The sequence below is a fragment of the Malaclemys terrapin genome, chromosome 1 (assembly GCF_027887155.1).
Source record: "Malaclemys terrapin pileata isolate rMalTer1 chromosome 1, rMalTer1.hap1, whole genome shotgun sequence".
In the NCBI taxonomy this organism is placed as follows: Eukaryota; Metazoa; Chordata; order Testudines; family Emydidae; genus Malaclemys; species Malaclemys terrapin.
In genome coordinates this window covers 314810720-314837278 of record NC_071505.1, presented here as the reverse complement: position 1 = coordinate 314837278, position 26559 = coordinate 314810720, and the positions used below count along the sequence as shown (strand labels likewise).

The 26559-nt window shown below is 47.7% G+C and overlaps 1 protein-coding gene across 1 annotated transcript in view; it reads right to left on the bottom strand.

Moving 5' to 3' along the window:
* Window positions 1-988: 988 nt before the first annotated feature.
* Window positions 989-26559, bottom strand: part of RDX (radixin) — a 95595-nt gene continuing 70024 nt past the window's right edge. The window contains exons 10-14 of the mRNA XM_054015513.1: window positions 7729-7859; window positions 6147-6307; window positions 5103-5195; window positions 4430-4687; window positions 989-3374 (exon numbers count right to left, since the gene is read on the bottom strand). Of these exons, the coding sequence (XP_053871488.1) occupies window positions 3210-3374; window positions 4430-4687; window positions 5103-5195; window positions 6147-6307; window positions 7729-7859 (808 nt within the window). The 3' untranslated portion in view covers window positions 989-3209. The remainder of the gene's footprint in view (window positions 3375-4429; window positions 4688-5102; window positions 5196-6146; window positions 6308-7728; window positions 7860-26559) is intronic.

Sequence of the window (26559 nt, the reverse complement as noted above, 5' to 3'; positions counted from 1 at the left end):
TGCGCATAGTGCACAGGGAGTATGGGAATGTTTCTAGCCTCCTTTTCTCTCCTCCCCATGAAAGAAAAATACCTTCATAGCATTTACCTCACAATTCAACCAAAATACTCTGAGGTTGGCATATCTATGCACAAGTACTCTGAAAATGGGGCTTTTGGAATCTAACATTTCATCAGAAAGGGCTCTAGTTAGGGGAAAGGACAAAAATCAATCTACATGCATGGTAGAAATCCAAAAGCATATATGGTGTATTATATGTCCTTTCATTTATTTTTAACAACTCTGCCATAACTAACAGAATGGACGGCTCTGTGTTTGAGCCCATGCAAAGCCAAAGAGAAATGTGAGACTGAACTGTATGTCAACTGAGAGGAAGCCCGATTCATGTGCAAATTCTTTAGCAGATTAGTTTGTCTAGCCATTTTTGTGGAAGAAGCCAGAAGCAGTGCATGTGCTCTACATTAGTGAAGAGGTTGGGTAGAAAAGGCAAGCTTGGTTATAAATAAAAAGCATCTTTAGGCACCTCTGTATTTGAAAGAACTATCCAGATAATATATGGCATTTTAATAAACAACATTAAAAATAATCAAAATGTTAAAGACAAGCCAATGACCAATTAAATTAAACTTTTCTTTGATTGAGGCTAAGTACAGTGCAGGCAGTGACTGAAAGTTCTTACATTACCCATGCAGCTCTTATGTGGCCAAATTATCTTCTTGTCTCAAAAGAGCCAATTTACTCTGATGATTCATATCCTCTTTTGAATCAGCAATCACCAGTTTTTCCTCCCAGTTGTAGGCAGTAATTTCTGAAGCAGACTACTATTCTTCAGGTATTTCATTTAAAACCATTTTTATTTTACTTTGACCACAATGTGAAATTTTAAGACAGATGATCCAGAAATTCACTGCTCTGAAAAAAACTGTTGCAATGAGTTTAACAGATTTGCCAGGGTAAAATACATTAAATAACAACAGTGGACCTCAAAGAAATTAACTGTATCTCTTTATTGTTAACCAATTAATGTTATCCAAAATATTAGATGTAATTGTAGCTTAATAGTACAACACAAAACATGATGCTAAGGGGAAAGCATGTTGAAATTTGCTTCACCAAGTACTCATTAAATGCATTCATAATATCTCTGCATCAATAAGTGTTCCCAACTATTGGTAATAACCACTCTGGTTCATTGTGAAAATCCACATTTCAAATCGTTGTTCCTGGTTATTTAGAAAAATTCACACAGCTTTATAAATGGATTAGATCCATTTTATCTATATATCGTAGATTTATGAACAGCAAATTTAACTGGTATTTATCAACACTGATAAACTGATGTAGTAATGTTAGTGCACACATTTCAGGAAAAACCATAAAAACCCATTGAAAGCACAGTATTTCACCTGCTATGGCAGATGGTTCTAACGCTTTGGAAATTCAAATGCTCATGCTTCAATGCAGGAAGCCTGAGATACACAAACTGTTCTTTCAAAGCACTGCAAGTAGAAACAATAAACTTCCACCAACCTGTGTTTTGAAGCATGTGCACAACATTTGCACACCAGTCTTCTCAAGGTTAGCCAGCTATTTTTAGCTCCACAACCCAAAATATATTAAATCAACTTTATACCTTTTTCATGATATCATTCCACATAGTGTCTTTAACTCAGCAAAATCAAAAAAAGCTCAGTTGAACTGTTCATAAATAACTTGAACCTATTGTGCCTGAAAAAATGTTTAATAAAATGGCATATTTTAATAGATAAGTGTAAATTTATGAGTGCATAATACCAAATGGAAGATTGCTGAACCATCCTCAGAGAAAGCAGGGCTTTTTCCAACTAGACACTAACCAGGGTACTATAAAGTGAAGAATAATTCCAGTCCACGTTAGTTGTAAAATAATTTCTTAAAAGAAAGACTCACTTTCTATGAACTATTTAACCCTCTAAAATTAAAAAAAAAATCTCATTTAAATCTCCTTTTCCAGAGTTTGAGACAACTGAGTGACAATGATCAGACATCAGATACAATAACAATTACACACTGGCATCACTGAGAAATGAAGCTACAAGCCTCTTTTTTTTCCAATTATGGGAATTTTCATTTGGTACAGAGAAACCCATAAACACATTAAGTCAAACACATTCCACACCCCTCCTGTAAGATAGTATACCAGTGACAGGTTACAGTTTTAATGTACATCATTTTATAATTTAACTCAACAAAAAGGCAGTTAAGCAGTATTTAGCACTATAAAGCCATCTTGAAGTAAAACAAAATCTTAAGAGTAAAGATTCCTATCTTTCTATAGTATTATCATAAGATGAAAGTCAATTTACACACTCAAGTTTACATGGTGTTTGAAGGACCTGTCATCATGTATATAGTAGTGAGGTAGGATACTGTCCCCTCCCTGGGACTGATGTTTTCATATGCTCCCTTGCCAGAAAGGTCCAGGTTTTTCTTATTGTAATTAAAATAATCATTAAAAAAACAGGATACAAGCTTCTTGTATTTTGTTTTTCTTTTCTTTGCTTTATTAGAACATTTCTACACATCTAAAGTGAAAAAGCAATACTTATTTAGGCCAATCGCAGACAACTACTGCCCACAGGTAGTGTTCCATTTTAAAATCTCTGCTGGAACCTACTACCTGCCATCTAGACCTTTGTGAACAGGTAGGCAAAGAAAACCATCAATGATGACAGGACATGAAACACCCAAAGAATTCAGCTTGGTGAAAAAATGATAAAGTCAGCAATATCAAACTCCTAAGGAAATGTGGCAACATGGGAAAATGTAATTTCAAACTGCATCACACTGAAATAGTATCCATCAGTTTTAGGTTCAGATCTAATATCCTTTCTGACTTAGTGTTTTGGTAACACATACACTTGACAGCCATGATAGTAAGCGCCAGTCTTCAAGAGAACAAGCGACACAAACTATGAAAATGAAAAATAAAATCTAAGACAATGGAAACCATATGCCCCCATTCCAATCTCCCTCCCCAAAAAGCCAAAGATGACAGACTGCCTTATTGTTGAATGGGTTGCACCCTAAATTTGTCTTTTTACCACCACAGTCAAACTGGTATAAGTGCTTTGGCAAAGTGGGGTGCAATCTTCAAATCTGCAAAGGCCTGCTTGTTTCTCTGTTGGTGGTTCAGCTTTACGAAGAACATATATGGAAAGTAACAGCTCTCACATTGCTTCAAACTCATCAATACGTTGCTTTGTATTGCCTTGTCGGATTTGTCGAAGAGTCTTGTACTTGTCACGACCTGCTTTAACGTTCTCAGCATGGAGGACATCATTTTGTGTTTTCTTGGTTTCATCTCTGGCTTGGGCCAACTCAGAACTTAGTGTCTGTGGGAATAAAATATTTGAGTTTCAGCATTTTCACTACTCGGCACCAAGACTTAGGATTTTCTGACAACATATGATCTACAGTCTTGGACAGGGATTTGCTAAATGCCAACCATATGCTTCCTGCTATGCTCAAGAAAGAAGTGAAAATACCTGACTGTACTGAAGCTGTTAGATGCATCATGTAGACTGAGGGGATAACAAACCTGGAAGCAAAGGTTCTTCACATTCTAGCATCCCAGGAGGAGAATTCTACTAAGAGCAAGGGAACAGAGTCTGGTAGGAGAAGCTAGGGCTTGACTTTACTTTAGTTTCTACTTAACTGAAAGGTTGCAGCTATTTACTTCTCTGCTTGAGTACCAGGACCAGCACAGCAGGAGGATATGTACACAATTCAGAAAATATTGTTTGTTGGTAATATACGTATACTGAGAAAAAATAGGTGCTCACGTTCATTTTAGTATTGTCATAGAAAAATGGTACCCTTATGTTGTATTAGTAAATTGCTCAATGACAGATCACTTTAAAAAAAAAAACCTGAAAAAAATGAAACATTACCTTCTAGAGTCTAACCGTTTGAATGGAGATAAATTATGTCCTAACAGGTTTATATTTTTACTTTGCTTTTTACATTTATAGATACTGTGAGTTGCTGCTGAGAAACCCAAATAATACTCACTGGACAAAACACCAGTTAGTACGGTATAACAATTTTTGGTTCAGAAATTAAAGGATTAAGTTTTAAGGATTACAGTGTACTACAGATGAATTTACATTTTTAATATTTGATTGTAAATATTTGTGGTAGTGCAGCATCACATTTATATGTGCATTTTTTAAACTACACACAGAGTATGTAATTCTACTCCAAGTCTTATTTACTCAGTTTTGTGCAGTTTAGTTACAAATCTAGTAAGTGATAAAATATGCAAAGGAAACTATACATTAGAGTTTCACTTAAATGTGCTGTTTAAATACACAAGATTTTCAGCAATTAAGGAATGAAAAACTGAAGGCTTAATTATACCATTAATGCAATCACAAACCTTCATTACCTGGAGCTGTTTCTTAACACGTTCATTTTTCTGTGTCTCTGTTACCCGTTCTTCCTCACTTCTGTGGTTCATGACACCATCAGAAGACAGTTCTGCACTAGCTTCAGCATTGTTCTCATCATGTTCATCATGCTCATTCTCTGTTGGAGGAATAACTGGTGGTGGTGGTGGAGGAGGAGGTGGTGGTGGTGGTGGAGCAGACATTACAGTCTTCAGTTCTTCTTTGGTCTTTTCCAAATCCTCTTGGGCTGCAAAAGCCTAAATAATAATAATAATAATACTTAGCATTGATATAGTTTCACCTTCAAAGTGATTTAAAAATAATCCAAGAATTAAAAAGAAAATAGTTTAAATGTCTACATATATGGTAACCACTCCTTCTGTACACTAGCAGAGTCATTTATAGACTGAAACCTGTGAGGATATAAGCCAGAGCAGAAAGGAGTTCTGATGAGAGTATTTTTCTCCACATTGCTTTATCACTCAGTATTCTGAAATTAAATAGATATTTTGTATGGTTTGAAGAAGTTGGAGGACTGGGTCTTTTGGGGTGGGATTTTTCAAAGGAGCCAAAGGCAGATATGCACCCAACCTCACTAAATTTCAATGGGAATTCTACACCTAACTCCTTGCTTTGAAAATCCCAAGTTAATACAGAATAAGAGTTTATTACTTTGTGCTGCCATTCTGAGGCTTCCTCTTCCTTCTTCTTCTTGGCCTCCTCTAGAAGTGCAATCTTGGCAGTGAATTCAGCAAGTTCTGCTGCCTAAAAACAAGAGAATTCAAACATAATATTTTCTTAAACTTAATTTTTTCCATTTAATAGAAAGATCAGCCTCCCAATGGGATGAAAATGACTGGCCATCTTACAGTGAAAGAAACTAAGGGAAGCCATTCTGGTTCTCAACCAGATGAACCTGAAATATTAGGAGGAGGGTTTGTTTCAGAGTGGCTATACAGGATACATCAGTAAGGGAAGCATACTACGGCTTCCTTGTCCCCGCCCCCAAAGCTTATTTTCTGCTGTGGGTAGCAATACAGTGGGAGATAGCCATATTCTGTCAACCTCTCAACAATGATCTCTATGATAGCAGAGTATGCTGATGTATGCCACCTATACAGGTAATTTTAATTATTATGAAAAAATACTTCTATATTCTGGGTGGGATTTTCAAAAGCACTGGCCAACTTTGCTCCCAAAGAAGTCAATAGGAATTTTATCGTTGATTTCACTGGAAGCAGAATTAGGCAACATTCAATGCTCCTGAAAACCTCACCCTGAAATTTTAATGTACAGTTTCTTTAAATAATACAAGTATATTAGCGTAATATGGTCCGATAATGAGCAATCGAGCACAGCATGTTACCAGACACTAAAGGACTGCAATGGCTCCTGGAGGTGACTATGGGAAAACCTACAAAGGATGTCACTACATGTTACGAGTAATATATTTCAGTATCAATTTTAGGTACTTATTGGCATTGTAAATTTATTATTAATAATGAACAGGTCAAACTATTGTGATTGCCACTTATGTAAAAGATATCAATCTGCTTATCAAAGCTGGAATCTAATGGTCAAGGTAACTTACAAGTACCTATGTTCTATCAAGGAAGAGCATCTGTTTCTTTCAACAAAAAAGTAATTAATGTCAAACCCCAAAAGGCTGTATTTTCAACTTGTTGAAAAAACAGTAGCTTGATTTCAACTGCTTACTAGCTGCTCCTGATTCTTCATCTGATCAGCAGCCTGTTTGGCTAGAGCAGCTTTAGCCTCTTCTGCAGCTCGACGGTCTTTTTCCAGGCGCTCTGCTTCCTCTTTTGCTCTCTTTCGTTCTTGATCCAGTTCTAGAGCTTTTCTTGTCTGTTCTTCCAGCTCTGTCCAAAGAAAGGTTTACAAAAGACACTGTTAGCTGGTTTTTGTACTGATAAATATAAATGTATCAAATTTTATATTCTCTATGAAGTCAATAAATTACCCAAATTGTAAGTTAGTTAAATGTTGGTGAATTGTGTTCCTCATTTTCTGGGTGCCCCAACTGAGATGCTAGGGCTATGATTTGCAAAAATACTGAGTACTCTCAGCTGCAACTGAAATCAATAGGTGCTGCGCTTTCAGCATATAAAGGGTAATGGTAAGTACTCTGAAAAATCAGGTCCAAGGCATCTGAAATTGGACACTGAAATTTAGTATGTACATTTGACCTTAACTTTCTCTCTGCCTCAGTTCCCCACCTATAAAATTGAGATAATACTACCACCTAACAGGTCTTGTGGAGATTAATGTTTGTGAAGCATACAGATACAATAGTGGCAAGCGTCACAGAAAAGCCTATGAAAAAAATTAATATTTTTGTCTTCAGAGCAGGGTTTGAATCACATGCAGAAAATAAGGCTAAGGGGCACACTCTTATCCATTGAATAAAACAAAATATTAAAAAATGGCTCATTCAGTGAGATAAGGCTTCATCCAGGCTGATAGGGCTTATTCTTCCCAGATTTGAGTCTAGGTCAGGATAAAACCTTAAAGATGCAAACTGCAGCAAGCAGGCTGTCTCTCCCAGCTTAGAGATGGAATAGCTGGGCAGAATAGAGCTTATTAAAGTTCTCAATGAAAGGTTAGTGTTCAGGTAAGGGGGAAACGTGTACAGACATTTGTTTTATCCCTTTGCTCTGTGGGTTAGGTACCTTTGGGTGCATAAATAATGCTTTGTTTCATTAAGCTGTTTTTGAGTCACTAATCAGCTGCTGTCACAGGCTCTCAGAGGAAAAGAGCTTACAGTTGCCAAATACAATTGGGTTTGTCAGATTAACGTGGTTAGTAAACAGGGGACTGCAGCCAAGAGAACCAGTCTAAAAGTGGTAGGACTGAGTGGTTGCACCTAGACGGGGTGAAGGTAGTGAAACCCATCCCCAAAGGGGTGCCCTTGAGAGGAACTAAAAGGGTTCTGAAGTGCAGCTTGCCCTATATACCCATGACACAAAGATTCTACAAATGTGCAGCTAAGAACACAGAAAATTATACATCATTTTGAGTGAAATTATACATTGTTTTAAACAATTCAATAGTACACAATTCAAATAGCATATAATTCAACTTCTAAAAAAATGCTGCAGTGTTTGAACTACAAATGTCAGTGAATGTTAAAATCAAAAAAATTGTATACAAAAATGTCCATTAATAAAAATGTCATTAAGTTTTGTGATTTTTATAAACAATCACAAATTGTGGAACTAAACTATTCAACACTTCTGCAAGGATTGAAATAAAAGGGATTACATAATGAATGAGAGTTTACCTTTTTGGGCCTTCATGGTCTGTTCTTCAATTTGTCTTAAGCGCTCCATTAGTTCTTCTTTTTCACGCTCTATTCTTTCCTTTTCCTTTTCCGCTATTTCCCTTTTTTTCTTCTCATTTTCTAATTGTGCTCTAAAAACAAAAAAGAAATATATTACACAGCTGTGCATGGGTGAAAAAGGCTCAATTCTTCTTTCATTTACACCAGTTAAACTCAATTGAAGTCATGGAACTTATTCTCAGTTCACAAAGATGTGTAAGCAAGAGCAGAATTTAGTACTAAATGTTTCAGATTCAGTTTATCCTACAAATAAGTGTCAATAACTCAGTTATAACATTATTGCAATCTGGAATGTAGAAAGCCTCTTAACACAATAGAGCTCCAGAACCTGGGTCAAGGCTTGACCAAGTTACATTCAAGGGTTTAGTGCTGTTATGACCAAAGTTAAGGTTTTATCTCTGCTGAAAATCACAACTGTGATTTTTAAAAGGTCAGAGAACAGCCACGTTGTAACTGGGTTGAACTTGTATTGTATCAAGGGCCCTTAGATAGACAAGTTTTAAAGAATCAAGCAAAAGAGAACTAAGATATTTAGCAATAGGAATAGCTTTGTGAGAAATTATTGAGCTTTCCATGAAAACAATGTTTGCATGTGAAAAGAGAAGGTTACTCAGCTAGTGTAGTAACTGTGGTTCTTCAAGATTCGTCTCCCTCTGGGTGCTCCACCCTACGTGTGTTTGTGCCCATACACCTCAAATCAGAGATTTTAGGTAGCAATGTCTGTTTGGCCCACACGTATCCCCCGTAGCCTCATGCCCTACACCCTCATGCCATGCATTGATGCTATACAGAGCTGTGCAGGCAAACCACCCTCAGTTCTTTCTCTACTGTGGAACTCGCTGAAAAGAACTCTGAAGCAGATGGGAGGAGGGTGGGTAATGGAGCACCCATGGGGGACACATCTTGAAGAACCACAGTTACAGCATAGGGTGAGTAGCTTCTCTTCTTCTTTGGGTAGTGTCCCAAAGGGTGCTCAACTCTAGAGGACTATCAAGCAGTACCCTCTACAAAGGAGTGGGGCTTCACAGTGGAGTTTAGGATTGAAGACCTAACAGTAGGGCCAAATATGGCATCAGAAACTGAGGCATGAGTGATTGCATAGTGTTCAGCAAATGTATGAACAAACATCCATGTTGCAGCTCTACATATGGTAATGTTCTTGAGGGATCTTGTGAAATGAGTTAATTACTAGAGCAGTGGTCGCCAAACTTTTTTGATCGCGCACCCCTATCAGTAAAAAATTTTTGAGCACGCACCCTCTGCCGCGCCGAAGCAAATAAATAAATAAATAAATAAAGCCACTGACTCCCGCCCAAACTGCCAAAGCAAAAAAAAAAAAGCACTCCTCCTGCCACGCACTTCCAAAGATCCTCTTGCGCACCCCACTTTGGAGACCACTGCCCTAGAGGGAGGTTGAAAATCACGAGATTGATAGCAGTAGGTAATGCAGCCAGATATCCATCTGGAGAGCCTTTGCTTGGAAATCCCCTACTTCTGTCTGCAATGGAGAGAAATAATCTGGGAGATTTCCTAAAGGTTTAGCTCTGTCCAAGTAAAAGGTTAATGTCCTCCTGACATTGAGTGTATGTACTGTCGCATCTTCTTTATCCTGGTGTGGCTTAAGAAGAAAACTGGAAGGTGGATAGGGTTGATTTATATGGAAGTCTGAAGATAACATTGGCAGAAACTTGGGATGAGGTCGCAGCATGACCTTATTTTTAAAGAAGGCTGTGAAGGGAGAGCATAGCATCAGAGCCCCTATCTCACCCACTAATTGATTAGAAGAAATTGCTACTAGAAATTAAGTTTTCAGAGACAGGTGTAGAAGGGAGCAGGTGGCCATAGGTTCAAAGGGAGGCTTTGTAAGACATTTGAGTATCAAGTTGAGGTCCCATGCCAGTGTAGGGCATCTGATTTGAGAGAAGAGGTTGTCCAGTCCCTTGAGAAACTTCTTGTTACAGGACGAGCAAAGACAAAAAAACCCCTCTACCATATGATGGAAGGCTGTAACAGCGTCCTGCTTGGGGAATTTGGCACCACTGTGTGTGCGCAGAATTCATGTCTCCCACAGATTTCTTTGCTTCCCCGCAGGAAAAAAGACTTTGACAGGGAAGTAAAGGGAAGCTGCAACAGCAGTCACACACTACTCCCCTAGCAATGCGGGTACATCATTTCAGGCACCTGGAGTAGCTGGCAGAGAGGTAAATCACTGCGGGGCTGGGACACCCCAGCCAGTGGCTCCTACCCTGAGCCAGGACCAGCTGATAGTCCTGGCTGGGCTGGAGACAGTAGAGGACAATACTTCCTCTTCCCCTGCAAGGAGTGGCTGGGACTGTGTCAGACCCACCCCTAGAAACCTCCCCCACCTGCAAGAAGTTCAGCATCCTCCTCTGCTTCCTGCCCTCATCGCTCCTGAGCTGTGGGGGAGGGGTCACTGTACAGGGAGCTGCTCCCCAGCCACTCAACCCCCATGCATCTGGACCTCGACACCCCTGCCAAGCTTCACCCAGTACATCCAGAACCCCCCTAACCCTCCATACCCCAACCCCACCCCACTGAACTTCAAACCTTGCATCTGGAGCCCCCCTGCATCCAGCCCCCCTGTTTCCTGAGCCTCACCCCTGCACCCCCACTGAGCTCCTTGAACTCAAACCCCCAAGCGTCCCACTGATGCCCCACTCTCTGCAACACCCTGAGCCCCCACATCCAGACCCCCACATCACTGACCCCCAAATAGCTGCATCGAGGCCCCCACCCCACCCAGACCCACTCCCCCAGCACCCAGCCCCCTCTCCCCCCACTAAGACACCCAGACCCCTCTGCTGAGCCCCAACCACATTCACATGGAAGCCCCTGCAGAATCCCATTGCCCCTGCACCTGGAACTGCCCCCCGCACGAGCCTCTATGCATCCAGATCCCCCCATACCTAGACCCCCACACTGAGTTGCCTGAACCCAGATTGTCCCACACAGAATCCTCTCACCCCACACCCGGATCCCCCACACTGAGCCCCTCCACACTTGGATCCTACCTGGTTGAGCCTGCCTACCCCACACCTGGTGCGCCTAGCGCAGAGGGGTATTACCCCAGGGTGTTTCTGGGGCAGGCCCAGGCTTTGTGCTGTGTCAGGGTCGGGTGCAGCCCCACTGCTGAGTCCGTGTCCAGGGAGTCGGGGGGCTGCAGGGTGATCTCCCACCTTCATGCAGCCAATGGCCTGTGCTCCCCACTGCCATGCTGGAGTCTCTGCATTTATTTATTGATTGACAAATAAAACTTGCAGAATTTTAAAATATTGTGCAGAATTTTTAATTTTTTGGAACTGAATGTCCTCAGGAGTAACAGCTGCCAAAGGCACTTTTACAGAGCTTAAAGATAAATCGATCATTTTTAGCTCTAAAATGATAATGGAGAGTATGTAGACGAAAGATGTTTTAGGTCACACCAGTGTTTGAATCTCATCCACTTTTTTTGTTTATGTGTCATAAGCATAAGTATTAGCCATGCCTTCAGCTGGAGAGGTTGGGGTGACGGATTTGACCAGCATCCGAGAGAGGAGATAGGGGATGGTCTGGAAAACGATTGAGAAACAGCAAGCTGAGTGAAGTAAGGAAGCCATGTTTGTCACAGCCACATTGAAACTATGAGAATAACCTTGGTTCTCTTTATCTTGAGCAGCACCTTGGATATCAGTGGAACTGGGGGAAATGCATACAGAATGACTGGACTCCAACGACATGACCTGGATCACTTCTTGAGCAGAACTGGGGGCACTTCTTGGCAAACAGGTCTATCTGTGGGATGCCACAACATTGAAATATGTGGTGGAGTACAGTGGGATCTATCTCCCATTCGTGATCTTGTGAGAAATGTCTGCTGAGGTCATCCACTGTGGTGTTTTGTATGCCCAAAAGGTAAGCTGCTAAGATGCTGATCTGATTTTGTATGCACCAATTTCAAAGTCCCACTGCTTTGATGCAGAGAGAAGGTGGTGATCTCACTCCCGCTTGGCAGTTTATGTAAAATATGCATTGACATGTTTTCCATCAGGATCTTTATGTATTTGCCCCTAATCTGTGGGAGGAAATGGATACAGACATTTCTGACTGCTTTGAATTCCAACAAGTTGAAATGGAGGGTGGACTTGGGAGACTGCCATCTGCCTTGAACAGTGTTAGTGTCTAGATGAGCTCCCCATCCCAGTAAGGATGCCTCTCTTATTACTGATGTTGGAGACGGCTGAGCAAAGGGGACCCTTGTGAAAACATTGTGAGGGTTCTTCCACCAGTTGAGGCATTTTTGACTACCAAAGGCATGGAGAGTAGTTTGTTTAAACTGTTTGCTTGGTGAGTAAACAGTTCTGAGCTACCCTTGGATGCAGCACATGTGAACTGTCCCATGATTTATTACAAAGGTGCCAGTCGCCATATGTCCCAATAGCTGAAGACAATTTCTGGCCAATGTTTGCGGGTTGACTTGAACTGTAGTGACTAAAGTGGCTAGGGCTACGAACCTGTAAGAAGGGAGGAATGCTTTGGCTGTTACTGCATTAAGGTAAGCTCCTACAAACTCCAGTCATTGTACTAGGGTTAAGGTTAACTTTTGGATGTTTAATTGTAGTCCCAGTCTGAGAAACAGGTCTACAGCCCTCTGAGTGGCCATCAAAGCTTCGTTGAAGGACCGCCCTTTGAGCAAGCAATCACTGAAATATGGGAAAATCAGAGTTCCTTGTTTGCGAAGATGAGTCGTTACCACAGAAAGAACTTTTGAGAATACTCTAGGCACAGACTAGAAAACAAACATGAGCACCACTTACTGAAAATGCTCTTGACCCAGAGTGAAGCACAGTAACCTTCTGTGGGAGTGCTGGATTGCTATATGAAAGTAAAATCTTGAAGGCTGAGGGCTGAGAACCAGTCCCCTTGGTCCAATGATTGAATTATTGCTGCAAGAGTTACCATTTTGAACCTCTGAATCTTTACAAATCTGTTGAGTAATCTTAGCTCTAGAACAGGTCTCCAACCACCATTCTTTTTTGGAACCAGGAACTATCTGGAGTAAAATACCATCCTTCTGTGTTGTGTGGGAATATACAGTTACCTTTTCATAACTGTTGTTCTTCAAGACATGTTGCTCATGTCCATTCCATTGTAGGTGTGTGTACTTGCCACATGCATCAGCGGCAGAAGTTTTTCCTTGAGTGCTATCTGTAGGGAACTGGCTCTGGCACCCTCTGGAGTGGCGTGCATATGCACCAGTATAAGGGGTGCCACTGGCTCCCCCCACCTTCAGTTCCTTCTTGCTGGAAACTCTGAGAGTGGGGAAGGAGGGTGGGTCAATGAATGGACATTAGCAACACATCTCGAAGAACAGTTACGAAAAGGTAATTGTCTTTTCTTCTTTGAGTGCTTGCTGATGTCCGTTCCATTGTAGGTGACTCCCAAGCAGTACCACCGGAGGTAGGTAGGAGCTCATGGACATGTCTATTGCAACACAGCTCTGTTGAAGCCATCATCATCTCTGGCCTGCTGAGTGATGGCATAATATGTCGTGAATGTGTATACTGAAGACCACGTTGCAGCCCTGCATATATTCTGGATAGGGACATGTGCCAGGAAGGCAGTCGAAGACGCCGGTGCCCTTGTCAAATGGGCCTTCACTATCAGTGGAGGCACAGTCTGCGCCAACTTGTAACAAGTACGGATGCAGGTGGTGATCCAATTCGAAATTCTCTGAGAGGTCACCAGAAGGCCCTTCATCCTGTCAGCTACTGTGATAAAGAGCTGGGTTGATCTGCCGAAGAGCTTGGTGCGCTCCAAGTAGAACACCAGGGCGCACCTGACATCTAGGAGTGTGCAGCCACCTCTCCTCATTGGTCATGTGAGGTTTTAGACAAAACACCGAGAGGAAGATATCATGGTTGAGATGGAAGTGCGACACCACCTTAGGCAAGAAAGCCGGGTGAGGCGGCAGCTGGACCTTGTCTTTGTAGAATACCATGTATGGGGGCTCCAAAGTGAGGGCTTTAATCTCGAAGACTCATCTCGGCGAGGTAATTGCTACCAGGAATGAAACCTTCTATGACAGGTGGGAAAGGGAACAAGAAGCCATGGGCTCGAAGGGCGGACCCATGAGCCTGGAGAGGACTAGGTTGCGGTCCCATCGGGGAACCGGGTCCAGATCAGCGGAAAGAGCCTTTCAAGGCCCTCCAGCAACCTGATCAACATCTCATGCAAGAATACGGATTTACCCTGGACGCGAAGATGGAAGGCCGATATGGCTGCCAGGTACACCCTGATCGAAGAGAAGGCGAGGCCCTGGTGCTTTAAGTGAAGCAGGTACTCCAGGATGGACTGGCTCGGGGAAATACTCCGCTCTGATGCCCAGCAGGAGAAATGCTTCCACTTTGCCAAGTAAGTTGCTCTGGTGGAGGGTTTTCTGCTTTCCAATAGAACCTACTGTACCTGACTAAAGCAGGCCTGTTTCTCTGGATTCAGCCACGCAGCATCCAAGCTGCGAGGTGGAGAGAGCCAAGGTTTGGGTGCAGGAGCTGACTGTAATCCTGCAAGAGTAGCTGGGCAGTGGCCATGGGGCTGCCATGGCCAGTTCTATGAGCTTGCCGAACCAATGCTGTCAAGGCCATGCCGCTCATATGACTCGTGGCTTGTCCCTCTTGATTTCTGAGAGGACTTTGTTGATAAGCAGAATTGGTGGGAAGGAGTACATCAGGTCTCCCGACCATGACAGGAGAAAAGCATCGGAAAGAGAGCCTCTGCTGAGGTCTTGGAGAGAGCAGAACTGATGACACTTTCTGTTCTGTCTGGTGGCGAACAGGTCCACTTAAGGAGTCCCCATTTCTGGAAGAGCTCCTTGATGATCTCCAACACCAATCTCAGGTCAATCTACTACTGCAGAGAGGTAAGTACCCTCGGTGGGATCGTGAAAACCTTGTCCAGGTTATGTGGACATAACCTTGTCCAGGTGATGTGTGGCCAGAAAGTAGAGTGCCACCAGCTACATTTGGAGGGGGTGCAGCCTGAGTCTTTCATGGCGGACAACATACGTGCATGCTGCCATGTGACCCAATAGTCCAAGACAGACCTGGGCAGTGGTGAGCAGATGTGCAGTGACACTGGCAATTAGATCTGACATTGCCCTGAACTTGGTCCTAGATGGAAATGCTCTGGCTCGGGTAGAGTTGAGCACCGCCCCGATAAAGTCTATCTGTTGGACTGGGATTAACGTTTATTTTTTTTAGTTTATCAGCAGACCCAGCGCTTGACAGGTGGCTTGCAGCATCTTGATGCTGAGTTGGACCTGGATCGGCTCTTGATGAGCCAGCTGTCGAGGTACGGGTAAATCTGTATACCCCGACGTCGGAGGTAGGCCACCACCACTGACATGCATTTCATAAACACTCTTGGTGCTATTGCTAGGCCAAAGGGGAGCACCGCAAATTGATAGAGGGTGGTGCCAACTACGAAACTTAGGAAAAGACGGTTACTCACCGTTGTAACTGTTCTTCGAGATGTGTTGCTCATATCCATTCCATTAGGTGTGTGCGCGCCGCGTGCACGATCGTCGGAAGATTTTCTACCCTAGCAACACCGGCGGGTCGGCTGTGGAGCCCCCTAGAGTGGCGCCTTCATGGCGCTGAATATATACCCCAGCCGACCCGGCGCCCCCTCAGTTCCTTCTTGCCGGCTACTCCGACAGTGGGGACGGGGGGCGGGTTTGGAATGGATATGAGCAACACATCTCGAAGAACAACAGTTACAACGGTGAGTAACCGTCTTTTTTTCTTCGAGTGCTTGCTCATATCCATTCCATTAGGTGACTCCCAAGCCCAACTTAGGTGGAGGGGTCGGAGTGAGACATTGCTGTGTGCAAAACCACTGATCCGAAAGCAGCATCGTCTCTGGACTGCTGCACTAGTGCATAGTGAGCTGTAAATGTGTGGACTGATGACCAAACCGCCGCTCTACAAATGTCCTGGATCGGAACATGTGCCAGGAAAGCAGTCGAGGAAGCTTGGGCCCTCGTGGAGTGAGCGGTGAGGTGCGGTGCTGAGACACCTGCCAGGTCATAGCAAGTCCGGATGCAAGACGTAATCTAGGAGGATAGGCGTTGTGAGGAGACCGGTGAGCCTTTCATTCGGTCGGCCACTGCAACGAAGAGCTGCGTCGTCTTTCTAAAGTGCTTTGTGCGGTCAATATAGAAGGCCAGGGCCCTGCGTACGTCCAGGGAATGCAAACGTTGATCCTGGCGAGTGGCATGTGGTTTAGGATGAAAAACCGGGAGAAATATATCCTGGTTGATATGAAAAGGAGAAACCACCTTAGGGAGAAAGGCAGGATGTGGACGAAGCTGCACTTTATCCTTATGAAAAACTGTGTAAGGGGGCTCAGATGTAAGCGCCCTGAGTTCAGAAACGCGCCTTGCTGAGGTGATGGCTACGAGGAAGGCTGTCTTCCAGGATAGGTACAGAAGTGAACAGGTGGCCAGTGGCTCGAATGGGGGACCTGTGAGCTTGGAGAGAACCAGGTTGAGGTCCCACGTCGGAACGGGCTGACGTTGTTGTGGGTACATCCGGTCTAAGCCCTTGAGGAATCTAACGACCATCGGGTTAGAGAATACCGAGGACGCGAGTTCCCCTGGGTGAAAGGCCGATATAGCGGCCAGGTGGACTCTAACTGAAGATATCGCCAACCCTTGCTGTTTTAGGGCGAGGAGATATTCCAGAATGAGAGGAATAGGTGCCTGCAACGGGGGCGTGGCTCGTTGTTCGCACCAACAGGAGAACCGCTTCCACTTGGCCAGGTCCGTGGTCCGTGTTGAGGGCTTCCTACTGCTCAGCAGAATCTGTTGGACAGAGTGCGAGCACTGCTGCTCTGCCTGGGTGAACCATGGAGCAGCCACGCCGTGAGGTGGAGTGATTGTAGGTCGGGGTGACGCAGCCGGCCGTGGTCCTGAGAGATGAGATCCGGACATAATGGAATCGGGATCGGTGTCTGAACCGAGAGTTCCAACAGTGTGGTGTACCAATGTTGTCTCGGCCACGCTGGAGCGACCAGAATTACCCGTGCCTGGTCTCTGCGCAATTTGAGCAGTACCTTGTGGACCAGAGGAAACGGAGGAAAGGCATAAAACAGGTGATCTTTCCAGGGAAGGAGAAACGCATCCGAGAGGGAGCCCGGAGCTCGACCTTGCAGGGAGCAGAACACGTGGCACTTCCTGTTGTCTCGAGATGCAAACAGGTCTATCTGGGGAAACCCCCACTTCTGGAAGACGGAATGTATGATGTCCGGACGGATAGACCACTCGTGCGTTTGGAAGGACCTGCTGAGTCGGTCCGCTAAAGTGTTCTGGACTCCAGGGAGGAACGATGCCGTGAGATGGATTGAGTGGGTGATGCAGAAGTCCCACAGGCGAATGGCCTCTTGGCACAGAATTGACGAACGTGCTCCTCCTTGCTTGTTGATGTAAAACATGGCCGTGGTGTTGTCGATGAGAACTAACACACAGCGGCCACGTAGGAGATTGAGAAATGCCTGGCACACCAGGCGCACCGCCATCAGTTCCCGAACATTGATGTGCAGGGCTAGCTGGGGTGCAGTCCACAGGCCCTGGGTATGGTGTTCGTTGAGATGGGTGCCCCAACCCAGAGATGAAGCGTCTGTGACCAGGTGCAGAGAGGGTTGTGGGGCGTGAAATGGCATCCCCTCGCAGACCACATTGTGATCTAGCCACCAGGTGAGGGAGGTCAGGACCGAGTTCGGGACCGTGACCACCATGTTCAGGCTGTCCCGATGTGGGCGGTATATTGACGACACCCAGGTCTGGAGTGGGCGAAGCCGAAGTCTGGCATGCCTGGTTACGTACGTGCAGGAAGCCATGTGACCCAGCAGGGTAAGGCACGACCTCACCGTGGTAGTTGGGAAGGCCTGGAGCCCTTGAATGAGGCTCGTGATGGTGCCAAAGCGGTTGTCTGGCAGGATGGCTTGTGCACGTCTGGAGTCTAGAACTGCGCCGATGAATTCTATTCTCTGGGTAGGTTCTAGAGTGGATTTGTCCTTGTTGAGTAGGATGCCCAACTCGTTGAATGTGTGCACTATTATGTGGACGTGAGCTTGAACTTGCTCTTTGGTGCGACCGCGTACCAGCCAGTCGTCTAGGTACGGGAACACCTGTATCCCTTGCCGACGAAGGTACGCTGCCACGACAGCCATACATTTCGTGAACACTCTTGGGGCCGAGGATAGGCCGAAGGGAAGGACTGCAAATTGGTAGTGCACCGCGTTCACCACGAATCGCAGGAAGCGTCTGTGAGGTGGGTAAATTGCGATGTGAAAGTATGCGTCTTTCATGTCGAGGGCGGCGAACCAGTCTCCAGGATCGAGGGAAGGGATAATGGCCCCCAAAGAAACCATGCGGAACTTCAACTTTACTACGAATTTGTTGAGTCCGCGCAAGTCCAAGATGGGTCGCAGACCTCCTTTGGACTTGGGAATGAGGAAGTACCGGGAATAAAATCCCCTGCCCTTTAACTCCACTGGAACCTCCTCTATGGCCCCCATAGCAAGGAGCGTAGAAACTTCCTGTATAAGAAGTTGCTCGTGAGAAGGGTCCCTGAAGAGGGACAGGGAAGGGGGGGAGGAGGGGGGGATTGAAGAAAACTGGATAGCGTATCCCCTGTCCACCGTGCGAAGGACCCAACGGTCCGAAGTTATAAGGGACCAAGCACGGTGGAAATGGGAAAGGCGATCTCGAAAGGAGGGGGCTGGATCCTGGGGGATGACTGGGGCACCGTCCTCGACCGCACCTTCAAAAGTTCTGCCTGGGGCCTGAAGGTGGTCTAGGTGGCCCCTGGTTCTGGCCGGGTTGAGGGCCGGTCCACCTTCTTCTACCACCTCGCCCTCGCCTCCGGGCCGAGTCCTGTCTCTGACGAGGCGGGGGGGGGGGGGTAGAAGCACTGAGGCTGCGGCCTAAATGGCCTGCGCTGAGGGCCCGCAACATGCATCCCCAGGGAACGCATGATTGTCCTGGAGTCCTTGAGGCTCTGCAGGCGAGAGTCCGTCTTTTCTGAAAACAACCCTTGTCCTTCGAAGGGCAGATCCTGCAGGGTTTGCTGCAGTTCCTGAGGTAGACCCGAAACTTGGAGCCAGGAGATCCTCCGCATAGCGATACCTGATGCCAGGGTTCTCGCAGCAGAGTCCGCTATGTCTAAGGAGGCCTGTAAGGAGGTCCGAGCTACCTTCTTACCCTCCTCTACCATGGCTCCAAACTCCTCCCTGGACTCTTGGGGAACCAACTCCTTGAACTTCCCCATAGAGTTCCAGGAGTTAAAGTTGTAGCGGCTCAGGAGCGCCTGCTGGTTCGCCGCTCTAAGTTGCAGTCCTCCGGCTGAGTAAACTTTACGGCCGAACAAATCGAGGCGCTTCGCCTCCTTCGATTTAGGCGCTGCAGCCTGCTGACCGTGGCGCTCCCTTGCGTTCACTGATGCCACCACCAGTGAACACGGTTGGGGGTGGGTATACAAGTACCCGTAGTCTTTGGATGGAACAAAGTATTTCCTTTCCACCCCTCTCGCTGTGGGTGGGATAGAGGCAGAAGTTTGCCATATCGTAGCTGCATTGGCTTGTATCGTGCGGATCAGGGGTAATGCCACCCTCGATGGGGCATCCGCTCCGAGGATATTCACGATAGGGTCCTGCACCTCCACTATCTCCTCCGTCTGCAGGTCCATATTACGGGCCATCCTACGCAGGAGATCCTGGTGAGCCCGAAGATCTATTGGAGGTGGACCTGTGCATGATGTGCCCGCCACTGCCTCATCCGGAGAGAAAGAGGAAGATGCCTCCGGTGGTACAGGATCCAAGGGAGGGTCCTGGTCTCCCTGCTCCTGGGCCGGAGCATCACCTGCGCTTGGGTCCAGGGCGTCAGGTGGTGTGGACACGGAAGCCTCCATGCCCCCTGGCGGCGGCCGAGAGATGGTGGACTCCGGGGCCCTTCTAACAGAGTGACCCGAGCGAGAGGTCGAAGGTATTGGAGCCCCTTGCTCCTGATGGTACGCCCACGGGGTCCAAAACGACCAGTGAGATGGGCCATGAGAATGGTCCTCTGTTATCTCCTGCCAATGGCCCAAGTCCTGTTCCTCGGCTTGCCCTTGAGGGGGGTATGCCGATCTCGATAGGTCCTCCGAGGAGCGAGACACCGATCTCGATGGCCATGGCGGTGCCGAGAGAGTCGAAACGATTCCCGTGGGCTGCGGTGCCGCACGGTGCCGGTCCGGAGATGATCTATCTCTACGTGGTGCCGGCGAACGGTGCCGGGACCGCGATCGGTGCCGATGACCTCGTCGGTGCCGGGAGCCGGATCTGGACCTCGACGAGGACCTGGAGTATGCCCGGTGCCGGGAGCGGCCTCTCGACGTCGAGCGTCGACCGTAGCGGTGCCGAGAACTACGTCTCGACGTTGATCGGTGCAGAGACGTAGAGCGGTGCCGCGACGAAGATCTTGGCCGCGAGTACGACCGGTGCCGAGGTGATATTCGGCGCCGGGACTGCGAGCGGCGTGGGGACCTGCTTCGGGACCTGGACCGGTGCCGAGGGTCCAGCCCTTGCGATGGAGGGCGCATCAAGGCAGGTTTCCCCCTCGACTGGACCGGGCGAGTCAACGGTGCCGTCGGTGCCGGTGGTTGAGGCGGTGCCGGCTCCGTGAGAGCTATTAAGTCTCTCGCCGCCGCGAAGGTCTCTGGAGTCGACGGGAGGCACTGTATCACTGCCGGTCTCGGTGGGGACGCTATCTGCACCGGACTCAACGGCCTCGGCGCCGGAGTCGACGGTGCTGGAGGCATCTGTTTTCGGTGCTCCACCGGCGGACTCGGCTCTACCCCCGGCACTGGGGGAGCCGGCGTCTTCGGCACGGAGGTCCCCTTCTTATGGGCTTTTTTATGCCCCGGGGATAATGACCGGCGTCGAGGCACTTGCTGTGCTTGCGGTGCCGACGAGGTCCGGTGCCGGGGAGGCTTGTCCGACGCCATTCGCGTGGTCGGCATGGCCGGTGCCGCCGGGGCACTGCGCACCGAGGCGCTAGGTGCCGGGGCCTGACTTGTAGGGGGAGCGTCCGGACTAAGTGCCGCCTCCATCAGGAGTTGCCGGAGCCGAAAGTCCCGCTCCTTCTTGGTCCTTGGTCTGAAGGCCTTACAGATCTTGCACTTATCTATTTGATGGGACTCTCCCAGGCACTTCAGACAGGAGTCGTGTGGGTCGCTCGTGGGCATAGGCTTAGCGCAGGAGGCGCACTGCTTGAAGCCGGGAGCGTTGGGCATGAGCCCGGCCCCGCGGCCGGGGGAGAAAGGGGGAGACGACCCCCTTAATCCCCTGAACTACTAGAACAACTAGAACAACTTTTAAAAACTATTCAACTATTTAACTATAAACACCAGAACTATAACTATAACTGCGAATAACTAACTAAGCTAGGGACAGTGGAGAACAGCTATGCCGCGCTCCACAGTTCCAACGACCGTCAGGGGCGGTAAGAAGGAACTGAGGGGGCGCCGGGTCGGCTGGGGTATATATTCAGCGCCATGAAGGCGCCACTCTAGGGGGCTCCACAGCCGACCCGCCGGTGTTGCTAGAGTAGAAAATCTTCCGACGATCGTGCACGCGGCGCGCACACACCTAATGGAATGGATATGAGCAAGCACTCGAAGAAGAACTGTCGGTGACCATGGAATATCGATATGTGAAACTAAGTCTCTTTCAAATCGACGGCAGTGTACCAGTCTCGAAGGTCCAGGGAAGGAATGATGGAGGCCAGGAAGACCATGGGGAAATTCAACTTCTTGAGATACTTGTTGAGGTTCCACAGGTCGAGGATGGGCCATAGACCCCCTTTGGCCTTTGGGATTAAAAAATAGCGGGAGTAAAATCCTTCCACCCTTAAATGCGGCAGGACACTTCCTCCACGGCTCCCACCCGCAGAAGGCCCTGCACCTCCTGAGTGAGCAAATGCTCATGAGAAGAGTCCCTGAAGAAGGACGGGGGGGAGGGAGGATAGAAATAAACTGGAGGGCATATCCCTCTGCTACTGTGCTGAGGACCCACTCGTCTGATGTTATAGTGGCCCATGTAGGGAGGAAGGGGGGCGGGTGGTTGGAAAATAAAAGGGGAGCAGGATCCAGGACACAGGCTGGAAGGTCGCCCTCGAGCACACCCTTAAAATGCCTGCTTACCACCCAGTTGGTTATGGGTGGAGCTTGAGTGAGCAAAGGATGCCGGCTGATGGCCTTGCCCGTGCTTATAGCCCTTGTCCTTCTTGTGGAAGGACTCCAACTGAGGTTGGCTGCCAAACCTTTGTGTCTGTTGCAACTTAAACCGCTTCCTTGCCAGCCCCAGCGTGTATAGGCCCAGGGTGTGCAAGATAGCCCTTGAGTCTTTCAGGCCATGAAATTTACTGTCTGTTTGGAAAACAGTGGCAGGCCATCCAACAGGAGATCCTGGATGGATTGTTGAACCTCCGTTGAAAGGCCCGATGACTGCACCCAGGACACCTGCCTCACTGAAATGGCCGAGGCCATGGTCCAGGCCACAGAGACTGCTGCATCTGAGGCTGTTTGGAGGGCTGCACTGGCCACCGCCCTGCCCTCATCGAGGATAGCCTGGAATTTCTTCCTGGGGTCCTCTGGCAGCGAGTCCACGAACTTGGCCATAGACTGCCAAATATTAAAATTGTAACAGCCAAGGAAGGCCTGAGGGTTGGCTACCCTCAGCTGGAGGCTGGATGTAGAATACATTTTTCTACCAAAGAGATCGAGCCTCTTTGCCTCCTTGTTCTTAGGCATCGATCCTGGTTGGCCTTGTCTATCGTGCTCATTGGCTGCTGACACAAGCAGTGAGCTTGGGGCAGGGTGGGTATAAAGATACTCATACCCCTTAGTGGGGAACATAGTATTTTCATTCTGCCTGCTTGGAGGTGGGGGGCAGTGAGGAGGGTGTCTGCCATAGGGCCTTAGTACTTTTCACCACTCCCTCATGCACTGGCAATGCCACTCCTGCACTCAGTACATTAAACAGAGAATCTGAGGGCTCCGCCAGCTCCTTGGCTTCCAGACCCAGGTTTCAGGCGACCCTCTTCAAGAGCTCCTGGTGAGCCTTGGCATCATCCTGGGGAACCGGGTGATTGGGCCGCACTATCACCTCATGAGGCAAATATGACGAGGAGGCAGGTACAGGTGGGTCTGCCAACTCCACCACTTCTGCCAGGGGAGCCTCAGCTGAGGCTGGCTGGCCCTGGGGAGCCCGCTCTGATTCCGCGTCTGAGTCGGGGGTGGATGGGAGACTGTCACAGATCGTTTGTTGGATGCCTGTGAGGCCGACCTATGCCCCTGCGACAGTTGGGGAAATCCCCAGGGGTTCCAGAGTTGCCAGGGAGTAGGCCACTGGCCCTGGGGCCATGCTGCCACTGGTGACCCAGCAGGGAATGCCTATGTGCCCAATGGATGGTCCTGGCCTGAAGGCAGGATCTCTTCCTAGCTGTCAGAGCCCGAGAAGGGACTAGGACTGTGACGAGGCCGCTTGTCTACCCCAATCCTGTCAGCTCTGGCCCTGGACCTCCATTGGGGATCTGTACGAGGGTGATGGCTTTTGGTGCCACGATCTGTGACCGGCGGCAGCGTTTGGTGGATCACTGATGGTACCCTGGCGATAGATGCCTTACATGTAGTGAGTGATGCCGCTCCGTTGACTGGTAGTGCGTAGACCGACGTGTCGGAGACCGTAGATTAACCATACTGGCGTTCTGGAGAAGGAGACTGGCCTGTCAACCCTCCGGAGTGGTGCCGTGAGTTGGAAGAGCAGCTCAGGTATTTCTGGCACCGGGACTCTGTGGATTGGTGCCATGCCTCTGCAGGTCTGTGCCAGCCCACTGACCATCGATGCCTCAAGCCCGAGGAACCCTGCCTGGAGTCCAGGGACTGACGCCGGGAACTCTGGCAGGCAAGCCAACCCGTGTCCGGGGGCTGGTGGCGACGTTCAGGCGTGTACTGAAGGGGCAACTCCTGCGGCGTGGAGCAGTGCTGCACTGATGGGGACCATTGAAAGGGTCCCAATGCAGGTTTACCCCTGGAACGGGGCACCTCACTGGCCTGGCAGGGACAGAATGTCCTTAGCGGCCTGAAAGGCCTCAGGTATGGATGGTACCACCAGGTGTCAAGTGCCTCTGCTGCTTCCCGAGGTGGGAGGCGGGTCTTGAAGTGGGCTCAACTGCTCAGCGGGAGTCGGGGCCCGACCTCTGTCCAGAGGGGAAGAGCTGCCCTATGTGGGTCTTTGGTCTCCTCCGGCTCTCTCCTTCCATTTAGGGGACATAGGAGAATGTCCCCTCCCAGCCTTTCTTTGCCTTTTAGCCAGTACCAAGGATGAGTATCGGCGCCAGTCTGAGACCAGTGCCAGTGGCATGCTGCGCACCGAGGCCACAGTGCTAGGAGCAGAGTCCAATCTAGTCAGCTCTGAGGCCAATGCAAGGGTTGACTTCATAAGGAGCACTTGGAGACAAATGCCCTGCTCCTTTTTGGTCCACGGCCTGAAGCTCTTGCAAAGTCACTTGTCACTAACATGGGTTTCCCCTAACTTGATGATTACCTGCCCTGTTCATTCTCTCTGAAGCACCTGGCATCGGCCACTGTCAGAAGACAGGACACTGGGCTAGATGGACCACTGGTCTGACTCAGTATGGCAGTTCTTATGATTTAATCAGTCAAATCTGGTGTTTCGAAATTGTGGGTTGTGAAGTCGATGCCTGAGAAGCTGTTGGTCTCTTTTCTGGAACCACTGTCCCTTACGTTCAGGTTCATAATGATTCTGGGAGGGATCAGATCTCTCTGCCATCTGGGACCTACTGAACTTTCTTTTTTGTCTAGGGGTGTAAATTTCCAGAGAGCACAAGGTGGCTCTAAAGCGCAGTTGGCTCTCTGTGATGATCACCTGGAATTGCTTCTTCTGGTTTGTTGGAAGATGCTCAATAAAGGCATTTAAACTTTGAATGGTTAGTATGGCTGTATTTCACCATGAGGATTTGATAATGGGCAATTCTAAATTGTAAGGTAGCCGATGTGTATAACTTACAGCCAAATAAATCAAGATGTGTTAAATCTTTATCATACAGAGTCAATTTAGCCTGGTGCTGTCAGCCATGTTTATTCACAGCATCCACCACAAGAGAGTTGGGAGATGGGTGCAAAAAATAAAAATTCAGAGGCCTTGGAGGGAACAATTTTTTGTCTGCCCTCTTATGGGTGGATGGTACTGTGGTTAGGGTATGCCCAATTATTTTTGCAGGGTCTAACAAGGCCTCACTAACAGGTAATGCAATGTGGGTAGATGAAGTATGCAGAATATCACGTAATTTATGTGGAACTCCTTAACCTCCACCAGTGGAATTTGCAAGTGGTCCACTATCCTTTTAAAAAGGTCCTGAAACTGTTTAAAATCATCAACCAAGGACGATGGAGAAGGCATGACAGCTTCATCTGAGGGGAGGAAGAGATATGAGTTGTAGGGGCAATCTATTTGTCCAATCTTGCTTCCTGCCCCTCAAAGATCCCCTCTTGTGATCAGGAACCTTAGACAGAGAGGCTGGTGGGAACTGTCTGCTCTTCTCCTGACAAGAAAAGCTAGGGGCTCTGGAGAATTCCTGTATAGGTTCTAGGGTCACAGTATGGCTACTGAGGTGGTACATAAGGCATGGCTGTAGGCACCCAAGTGTGTCCATACCAGCATGGCGGAGCGCATCTCTCATGAGGATAGTCCAACACCTTAGAGGTTTCAGGATAGAAAGTTCCTTGACAATGGACAGGAAAGCCCCAGCCAGAAATGTGAGAAAATGATTAGAAGTCCCCATCCTCTTCATCATCTTCCTCCTCACTTGGTAGAGATAGGCATAAACTCCATTGGTAACGGGCAAATCTCTGGGAATGAGAAGTGGTTGGTACCGAGAATGGGTTGGTGCCAAACAGGGGAGATTTGAGTGTTTGTTACTACCAACTCCCAAGAAAATCAAAACTCTTGCCTCATCGGTACCATACGCTCTTCGGTACTGCAAGTTGGGCAGAGGTAACTGTGGCAGAAGGCACCAACAGTATCAAAGGTCTCATGCTCTCCGATGAATGACCAGTAGGTGTCGGTCTGGTCTTTTGTGGAGCTGAAGTGCTGGGTACTGAGGTTCTAGTAGACTCTGTCAGTACCAATTTAGAAGAGCTGATCATCTTCTCTCGGCCACTCCTATCACCTGATGGTACTGATCTTCCTGAGCTGGAACCCTTAGTGACCTTATGCTTGCTGGTGGTCACAGTACCTGACGAACCTGCAGCCTCGTCAGAAATCAGTAGGTGCCAAAATGAGTGTCTGAATCTGAGACCATCTCTTTGAGGTGGATGCTCTATTCAGAAGACTTGAAGACCACTTTCTAGAGTCTTTTTGAGAGGATCCCAAAGATTTCCTCTTCAATGCTCTAGAGGCGTGCTGTACCGAGGAGGTTTAAGTGATTAACCTGTTCGAAGACCATTGTACGGGGGGGTGGACACTGGCTGGGGTCAGAAGCTGGCTGGAGCGAACCCTCCATCATAGGGAGACATAGTTTAAGTTTCTGGTTCTTTCTGGCCCTCAAGTTTAATTTCAGGCAGAAATTACACTTTTGGAGAACACGTGACTCCCCAAGGCAATGGACACACTGATTGGGACAGCCTCTCAGCACGAAAGGCAACTTTTAAACCC